This window comes from Pangasianodon hypophthalmus, chromosome 18 (assembly GCF_027358585.1).
Source record: "Pangasianodon hypophthalmus isolate fPanHyp1 chromosome 18, fPanHyp1.pri, whole genome shotgun sequence".
Taxonomy (NCBI): Eukaryota; Metazoa; Chordata; class Actinopteri; order Siluriformes; family Pangasiidae; genus Pangasianodon; species Pangasianodon hypophthalmus.
The window spans coordinates 11,180,822-11,190,210 of NC_069727.1; the positions used below are offsets into that span (position 1 = coordinate 11,180,822).

At 38.5% G+C, this 9,389-nt stretch overlaps 1 protein-coding gene across 1 annotated transcript; it reads right to left on the reverse strand.

Annotated features, from left to right (window-relative positions):
- Positions 1-288: 288 nt before the first annotated feature.
- Positions 289-9,166, reverse strand: tnni1d (troponin I, skeletal, slow d). The gene is made up of 6 exons (XM_026922632.3): positions 9,098-9,166; positions 5,804-5,845; positions 4,231-4,362; positions 1,369-1,458; positions 1,064-1,246; positions 289-868 (listed from the first exon to the last, which is right to left on the reverse strand). The coding sequence occupies exons 1-6, from the start codon at positions 9,149-9,151 to the stop codon at positions 767-769; spliced, it is 603 nt and encodes a 200-aa protein (XP_026778433.2). The 5' UTR covers positions 9,152-9,166; the 3' UTR covers positions 289-766.
- Between the last annotated feature and the right edge of the window lie 223 nt (positions 9,167-9,389).

Genomic DNA, 9,389 nt, shown 5'->3' on the forward strand with positions numbered 1-9,389 from the left:
ACAGAGATGAATTTGTGGATAAACTGCTTGGAGAAAACATGCATTTTATCTGAATGCATGGCATTTTGCAGTTCTTCAGTGATGTTCTGGAATATTGGTTCTGAGTTATTGGACACAGTCCCTGACAAAATAAACATAACTAAATACTAAATGCATCACTGTCACAGTGTATGCATGCATAAATGAATTAGATAGAAGATAGAATAGAGTTATTTTGTCTCTGAATGTCAAAAGCAACAGATAAAGGTTTCAATTACAGTTTAAAAAGATAACACTTGGTCTGCTAGATAAAAGTTTAATGCTATAGAAGCTTCATATCTTTAATTAAGACTTTCACACAGCACTTATACATATCTTTCATGGACAACCTGTCTTTACCATTGCTATATCTATACAATGATGTATTTCAGTAATAATACGCTTAGGACCATAGTCTTTAAATCCCTGGAAATTATCAATTATCTTTGAATTATTTTAACAGATAAAGTAACAAAGATATAACCTTACATCCAGAATATAAGATTGATTACATGGTCCTAATGTTACTCAGAATAGGACATTTCATTTCATTTATTTTTCAATAAATATGCAATTAAAGGTGTTAAGTGAAGTCACCTTCAAGCCAATAATATTCCTTAATTTGTTAATTAGGCCAAGCACAATAAAAACTAGAGACTCTAACATTCTTTTTTGTTATTTTTTTCTTTTGTTCCATTTTATGAATCTTCTGTCCACAGGACTCCAGAGGGTTACATCTGGATGCAGTTTACTGGGCTCCTCCAGCAGCATCAAACATCTTCTTCCTTCCTTCCATACCAGACATGGCCTCCACATTCTTACGCCAGTCGCCTACCTCTGAAGTCAGGACCTGGTGAAGAAAAACATTTTGTGCTGTTTCAATAAAAAAGAATTTTCACAAATTATCTCAGAGCAACAGCGCTATCCACAGGGCCATAGTGCTGCATTAAATGGCAAATATAGGCTTATGAAATACTGTTGCTAACAAAAGGAGCATTCTATTTTGTACAATGTTTATAAATTTTATTTCTAGAGCCTCTCATACCTTCTCTTGTTTGATATCCTCTTTCTTGACAGACTTGAGGTTGGCTCGCAGGTCCATGGAGCCCTTGTGCTTGGAGCCCAGCAGAGCTCGCATCATCTCATCAGCAGAAACACGTACCTTCCTCAGGGCTGGCTTCTTAAACTTACCTCCCAGATCTTGAACTTTCAGCTTCAGTTCATGAATCTTGCATGATAGGGAGATTTGAAGATAAAACATGCTATTATACCACATTCCCTGAGAACATTCCTTTGTAGTGATAGCATACAGTGTCTATTCGGGGTGGAGGGCAGTCCCACAATACTCACATCACTATTATGCTTCATCACTTTAGCCTCACAGTCGTATCGCTCTTCATCCACAATTTCAATCTTTTCATAGAGTTGTCGGCACAGATTCTGAAAGACGTGAGCAAGCATGCAAGTTATTTTGAGTCCAACAAATTATAGAGAGCACCACCATAGCATTTTCCACTTTCTACGAGCATCCTATATTAGAAACCCTGTCCAGTTGCAAAAGCCCATGCTATTTTTTATGAGAGGTTGACAGAGAGGTTATCTGAGGGGTCAAAACAGAAGGTTGCAAATGTAACTGTGGTTCTAAGAATGAGTCGAGGACCACCAAGGTGATTCAAAAGTAATGGAGTATTCCTGGTGGCTCAGTTCCTTACAATGTACCAATAGCAAAGTTGTCACCTCGTGAGTGTGACCCTATGTGCGTAGCTTATAAAAAGTCCCCACTATGTCACACTCATCCTCTGGTCATTCTCATCAACCTGATCAACTCAGCTTTAGACTTAGTTATAGAACCACATTTACACATATACTCTTCCATTTTGCTTTCATTCTGAATCACCAGGGCATTGTTGTATTCCTTTGAAGATAAGAACCACTCAAGGAGATTATATTGTACTCTACTGAGTATAAGAATCACTTAAGGTGATGTTACTCTTCTTTCTTGTGGATAAGAATGGATTAACATTCTAATACTTTACTGAGGATGAAAATTACTTAGCTTTCAATTCTGGCATATGCTGATCTTAACCTGCAAGCCTAGCTGGCCTGGGTGCAGTCCAGGAAAGGCAGGAATGCATCAAGTGTGTGCCAGTCACAGTCTCCATCCAGCAGAGCAGAATGGAGTGGAGCGGAACGACCAGAATCACAGCTCTTTCAAGCAAGAGCTGCTTGCACCTGAGTGGGCCATGACAGGAAAAATAAGTTCCAGGATTATCAGTGATCAGCTATGATACTTCTGGTGTGGAATGGGCAAAGATGTACAGGTGTGGGTTACAGTGTCTCCCCAGAGTGTGGTCAGTAAAACTGAACCAGAAGTAAGGGCTCCTATGGTAACTATTATGACAGCTTACCCCTTTCATATTGTAGGGATAGACTTTTTTCCTTAGGAGGCCCGCATGATATTTACCCTTAGGTCATGACTGACCTTTCTGTGCATTCTGTCTGATCATGGTGGGGCCATTGAATCTGCAGTTTGATCAGTTCTGCTGGACATATAGCTGCCAGAGGAAGGGTACAACTGCATACCACCCCAGGGAAACAGAACCTATTAAAGATTCAGTCAGACCCTTCTGAGCCTCTTAGGGGCCTTCACCATTGAGTTGCTGTCCCAGTGGCCAGCCAAATTGCCTGCTTTCCTTCAGGCATGCAACAACACCACACATTGACAGGCCTGACCTCACAGTATGTGGTGTTTGGTCTTCATGCTAGATTGCCAGTCAACTAAATCCACAATGGGGCCCAGTACCAAGCCCTACACCCTCACCTTTTGAGTGCAGCAACACCACCACCTGCTAGGGCAGGCATATGAGGCAATGAAGCAGCACTCCAGTAGACAACAAGCCACGACCAATGCCAACAAGATAAGTGGTCCCATGCACCTAACCTCTTCTATGTGAGCAAGTCCTGCCCCGGCACTTCTGCTGTAGGGCTGAGGGCAAGTTGTCACCACACTGGCAACCTGCTCCTTTCATGGTGGTGTCACAAGTTTGACACGATTGGCCTGTGTATCTGATTTACCCTGTAGGTAAGGACAGGCCCAAATGCACAGCATGTCAAAATAACTTGTTGCTTGTAAAGTGACTTTCCCCCGAGCCCAAAGAAAGGAGCAATTCCACTGCCACTGAGACATCACAAGCTAAGTACTCCTTGTTTCTTCCTGATTTTTTTCTAACATTAACTTTTTACAGGTTGACCAGCCTAATCCTCCTGCTTTCCCAATGTTTGTTTGATGTAATGTTTGGTATTTGTTGACAAGGAACTTGGGGCCAGTACCATGTTTTTGTATGGCTATTGACTTCTTCTGATTGGGTTATTTACTTTAATAATTTAAAAAATCTATTGTCTACCTCTTTTAATAATTATAATAATAAATTATTATTATTACAGAAGTAATTATACCTTTTAAATTCTTCTTCATCTTTCTGGTGGTTCTGCACTTTTGGAATTTAACCACTGAGAGAGAGGCAGGTATTAGTTGGTGTTTAACTAAAAGAGGTGACATTCACACTTGACATTCACACTTAGATTCTTTGGTGGTGAGATGAAATTGTGCATAGGTGCTGGCCAGATTTAGATGATAAACCCAGGAGAGCATTCTAGGTTGCTTGGGACCATCTGGCAGAATCTTCATTGATTAGACAAATTTCTCCTGAAATTTCAGGAGAAAGGTATAAGCAAGCCAGAAGAGCTGTGGCAAAAGCAGTTGCAGAAGTAAAAAGCTCAAGCATAGGAGGAGTTTGGAAAGGTCATGAAAAATAAACCTTTCAGATTGCATCAAAGCTTGCACGAAAGTTCTGGCAAACTGTTCAGCCCCTCTGCTCTGCAAAGCAAATGCAGGGTAATTTTGACCTATTCTAATAATATTGTTGAACTTTAAGGAACCCTTTTAACCCACTGAACATGCCCTTCCTTCAGAAGGCAGTGCCAGAAATTATAGGGAAGTCAAGATCGACATAGTTAGGACCTTTTATAGGCTAACCACATGGGGTCATGGTCAAGAGATGAGAATTATGCTATTGGTACTTGGTAAGGAAATGAGCAAACAGGAATACTCCACTAGTTCCTAAGGAAGTATGAAAAGAAGTAGAACTACTGTTTGTTTCATTTTTTTTTCTTTCCCTTTTTTAAATAGAATTTCTATGTCTCTAAGTGTACTTGTAAATCTTCCAGTGAGAGCCCTGAGAGTTGAAGAGGAGCCATTTTTTCTTCCAGGTAGCGTGATTTCTCTTCATCCCTGTCTTGTTTCTCCTTCTCCAACTCTTCCATGGCTCTGTTGAGGAGCAGCATCTAAATGGACAAACGTCAGATTTGGGACTTTTTTCATTCATATAGAATCCTGATGCCCTTTAATTGTATTGTATAAGTTCATAATAAGAGATAGAGAAAGAATTTGTTAAAATTTTGGCATAGCAACTGTAACCCTTTTATTTAAAGAAAAAGAAAAAACAACACTTTAGATATGGTTGATATGGATGGTTACTGTAGATAACCATCCAGTTAAATATATGCTCTGGGGAAAATGTTTCTGTGACTACCCTGGGCTATGTTGTGAGCAACAAAAATTTTAACATGGTCTTGCTGTATTAACCAAGCACTTCTCCCTGTCTGTCAATTACTTTGTGCATGCACCCACAGTGCATACAAAGGCAGTTTACAAATTACTAGGAAGCAACCCCCTAGCATGATGAGAAGTCCTAAAGATACGTAAGAGTGATTAATATGATTCATATAATTTGAATATAATAATTCAGAGGACTTGAAAACAGATGCAGGAACTTATGCTTCTGCTTCTCAAGTAATTATTTTTGCTATGTACATTCTGTATAATACAATATATAGCCAAAAGTATGTGAACACCTGATCATTTTATGCATCTGTTAGCAGTATATGTGTCTGAAACACCTGAAATCATTCATTAGGGGAGTGTCCACATACTTTAGGCCATATAGTGTATCGCTGTTTAGCTAATGTAAGAGATGTTAAATGTCTAATGACAAAAATTTGATGTGCTGTGCATGTAGGCCTACTAAAATTAGCTGTGTCTTTGTATATTAGCCAGGCTTAAGCTACATTAATAGCTCAAAAAAATATCTGTCATTGTTGAACTAACAAACACACCATTTTGGGTGTAAACCTTTGATACAACCAAACAGTTGCATATGTTTGTGATTTACAATTGATGTAGGTACTGGTAACCTCTGGAATCAGTTATGTAATTCCTTTTGTGAAACAAGAGTGCTGATGATCTTCTCTTCCATTATTTCTTACAATTGCATGAAAGTGGACACATTTGGTAGCTAAGTTTTACTAAAGTTAGCAAAAACTGCTACCATAACATGGTATTGGTTTTAATGGTTTTAATGTAAGTATAAATTTAATGGTATAAGCAGTAAATTTTACCTTGGTTTCTTTAAAGAATAGTTCTTCTTGGTATGATCCTAGCTATGCATAAAAATTTCCTCCAACACAATTGGATTTGAAATTATGTAACCCACTATGCAAACTATGTGCATGGAAATATACATCAGTTCTGAGCTCTTAATAACTGTGAGTGTTCTCCTGTTCAGAGACTTGGCTGCATGTGTTTCCTCCATCAAAATTTAAAGAATTTAAGCACCAAAGCTGCAACTTTACTGTTAATGGACTTTCTGACTCATCTTTTTTCATGCATGTAAGTAACAAAAACATGACGGTTTGTATCTAAATGTCCTGAATCATTGACACAAACCTTGAGAGAGAGTTTCCGAGATGCAGAAATCTTGCATTTTGGCTGTGAAGATATAAAAGCACATTAAATAAGTTCAAACTCAATTATATTATTTAGCAAAGGTTAAGAGTTAAAGGTTATTCGGCAGTGCAGCCTCGTGCCTATGGCCGAATCACAGCCATGCTGGTATTCAGTATAACAGCACACTTGCTTGTGTGATGTTGGTTTAACAATATGGCTTCCATCCGCATTATTCTGCAGCATATAAAATAGCACTTGATCCAACACATCCTTTATTTTGCATATATTCGATATTCAAAATATCATGCTCCAACAATTAATGAAACCACTAGATACTAAGTTGAGATTATGAAATCGTAATGTGTGCTTGCTGTTTTGCTATTTTGAATTGTCAAATTAATAAAATAATGCCAACGTTTTTATCAGTGTGCTCTCCTGTACGAAAAAACAGTACATGCAGTTGATTAGCTGATTAAGCACTCATATGCTATGCTTACAGCTCACATTAAGTAATTGTACTTCATAATTTTATCGAGCTAAGCAATGTCTCCAAATAAGATGCTGTCTCCTCCAATGTCCTCTGCGCAAAAAAAAAAAAAAAACCTTTTCGTGGATTTTATAGATATCCTATCAAATAATTAACAGTTTTACATTTAGTGGTTTTTTTTTTTAGTGTAAAACATAAATTTCATATGACGTATTGTGGTTACATCAAACTATCAGACATCATGCAAGAAAAATGGACTTACATCCAACGACAGAATCATGCATAACTGACATACACCTCTGTTTTCTGCGAACTCCACCCCATGTGCACAAATCTCGTGTAAATTTTGAGTTGCGCTTAAGTCTGTTGTTATGTCTGAGGTCTGAATACTGATGTACACAAAATTCAGTATTCAAACTAAACTCTGAATTCAGTCAATAGATATCAAAAATTATATGTTAAATAAGTAACATCAAGAATATATATTGAGATACTATCAGTGTAAGTTCAATTAATAGTGTTTAATGAAATAATGATTAATTTAGGATTTATTTATTTATTTAACATTGAATCCACTGACAGTTGAAGTGAATAATATTGACTATCTCATTACAGTGGCACCTGTCAAGGGGTGGGATATATTAGGCAGCAAGTGAACAGTCAGTTCTCAAAGTTGATGTAAGGTTGACAAGGGCCAAATTGTGATGGCTAGGTGACTGGGTCAGAGCATCTCCAAAACGACAGGTCTTGTGGGCTGTTCCCGGTATATGCAGTGGTTAGTAACTACCAAAAGTGGTCCAAGAAAGGATGACCAGTGAACTGACGAGTGCCCATGCTGACCCCAGGCCACTGCCAAAAGTGCCTACAATGGGCACGTTAGCATCAGAACTGGACCATGGAGCGATGGAAGAAGGTGGTCTGGTCTGATGAATCACGTTTTCTTTTACATCATGTGGATGGCCAGGTGCATGTGTGTCGCTGGGGAAGAGATGGCAGCAAATAAAATCATGCAGATACAGGCCAGCAGGGTAATGTTCACATCGAACATCTGAATGGGAAAAAATTTTGACCATGGTATGATTGTTGATGCCAGACGGTTTGGCTGGTTTGAGTATTTCTATAACTGCTGATCTCCTGGAAGTCAGTCTCTAAAATTTACTCAGAATAGTGCAATAAAGGGAAAACATCCAGTGAGTGGCAGTTCTGCTGACTAAAATGCCTTGTTGATGAGAGAGGTCAATGGAGAATGGCCAGACTGGTTCAAGCTGACAGAAAGGCTACAGTAACTTAGATAACCACTCTGTACATTTGTGGTGAGCAGAAAAGCATCTCAGAATGCACAACATGTCGAAACTGGAGGCGGATGAGTTACGACAGCAGAATATGTCGGGTTCCAGCTGAGGCTACAGTGGGCACAGGCTCACCAAAACTAGACAGTTGAAGACTGGAAAAATGTAGCCTGGTCTGATGAATCTCGATTTCTGCTAAGGCACAGAGATGATAGGGTCAGAATTTGGCACCAACAGCATAAATCCATGAACCCAACCTGCCTTGTGTAAACAGTCCAGACTGGTGGAGGTGGTGTAATGGTGTGGGGAATGTTTTTTGGCACACTTTCTCAGTCGTCTCTTGAACACTACAGCCTGTTTGAGTATTGTTGTTGTCCATATGCATCCCTTTATGGCCACAATTTACCCATCTCCTAATGGCTGTTTCCTGCATAATAATGCACCACCTCACAAAGCAAAAGTCATCTGAAAATGGTTTCGTGAACATGACAATGAGTTCAATGTTATTCAGTTTCCTTCCCAGTCACCAGATCTGAATCCAATAGAACACCTTTGGGATGTGGTAGAATACGAGATTTGCAGCATGAAAGTGCACCTGCAAAATCTGCAGGAATTGCGCAATGCAATCATGTCAACATGGACCAGAATCTCAAAGCAATGTTTCCAACATCTTGTGGAATCCATGCCATGAAGAATTGAGGCTGTTTTGAGAGGGATGGAAGCCCTACCCGGTATTAGTATAGTGTGTGTGTGTGTGTGTGTGTGTGTGTGTGTGTGTGTGTGCGTGTGTGTGTGTGTGTGCACGTATATATATATATACGCTCAGTAACACTTACAGCTCATTTCCTTATAAAACTGCACACACTGTACCTGAGACTACTTTTTTTTTTTTAAGTGAAGGATCGTCACACCAAATATTGACTTTGTTTCATTTATTACTGTTTACTGCTCTTCATAGTATTTTTATAGTGTAGAAACATTTAGTTGAATTTTTTTTGAAGGCATCTTTGCTCTACAGCATTTCTTCGCATGTGCCTAAGACTTTTGCACAGTACTATATAAGGGTTTTGAAAATCAATTGTGGGCTACTTCAAATTACATTTTAAATCGTGAATAATAATTTAAAAAAAAAAAAAAAAAAAACATTCGTTTAAAAGTTGAGGTTTATGGTATTGCCACTGCATTATCTTATAAACTTCTTGCATGTACATTTTGCCTCCTTCCTTATTATTTGTGGGAATACACTGCTTGTTTTCCTTTCCTTTCTATATACCTTGCAATACACATTCACACTTGTTCATTTTTGCATGCCTGCCTTAGTGTCTGTGTGAGTGTGTGTATGAAACGGACCAGCAAATGGAGGAAAATGGCGGAAGGGACACGTTCTGTTTGATAAAAATACGCAGTATCAGTATTTCTTATATTCGAAAGGAATTGACAGTATCAAAAGTATCCATGCTTCACAGCAATCCACCCATCCATAATCTTAAGCATTGGTCAGATGTTTTCTATAAATACCTTGTCAAAAGCTTTTGGGTTTCCTCTTGGACGTGCCTGGAACAGGGCATCCATGACAAAGACAAATTACACAAGAACAGTCAGTTTAAATTTAGTATCCACATTTACAATACTGGACTGTAGGTATATGTTTAACATCAGTAAAACCTACTGCACATTAACAAACAAAACACAAACTTCATGCAATCATTTTATATGTTGTAAAATGTGCTCACCAAGCTGTCATAATGAAATGATGAAGTGCATAAAGATTAAAAAAAACAGTGTCAGTGAGAAAAGTCAGTGTATTGTA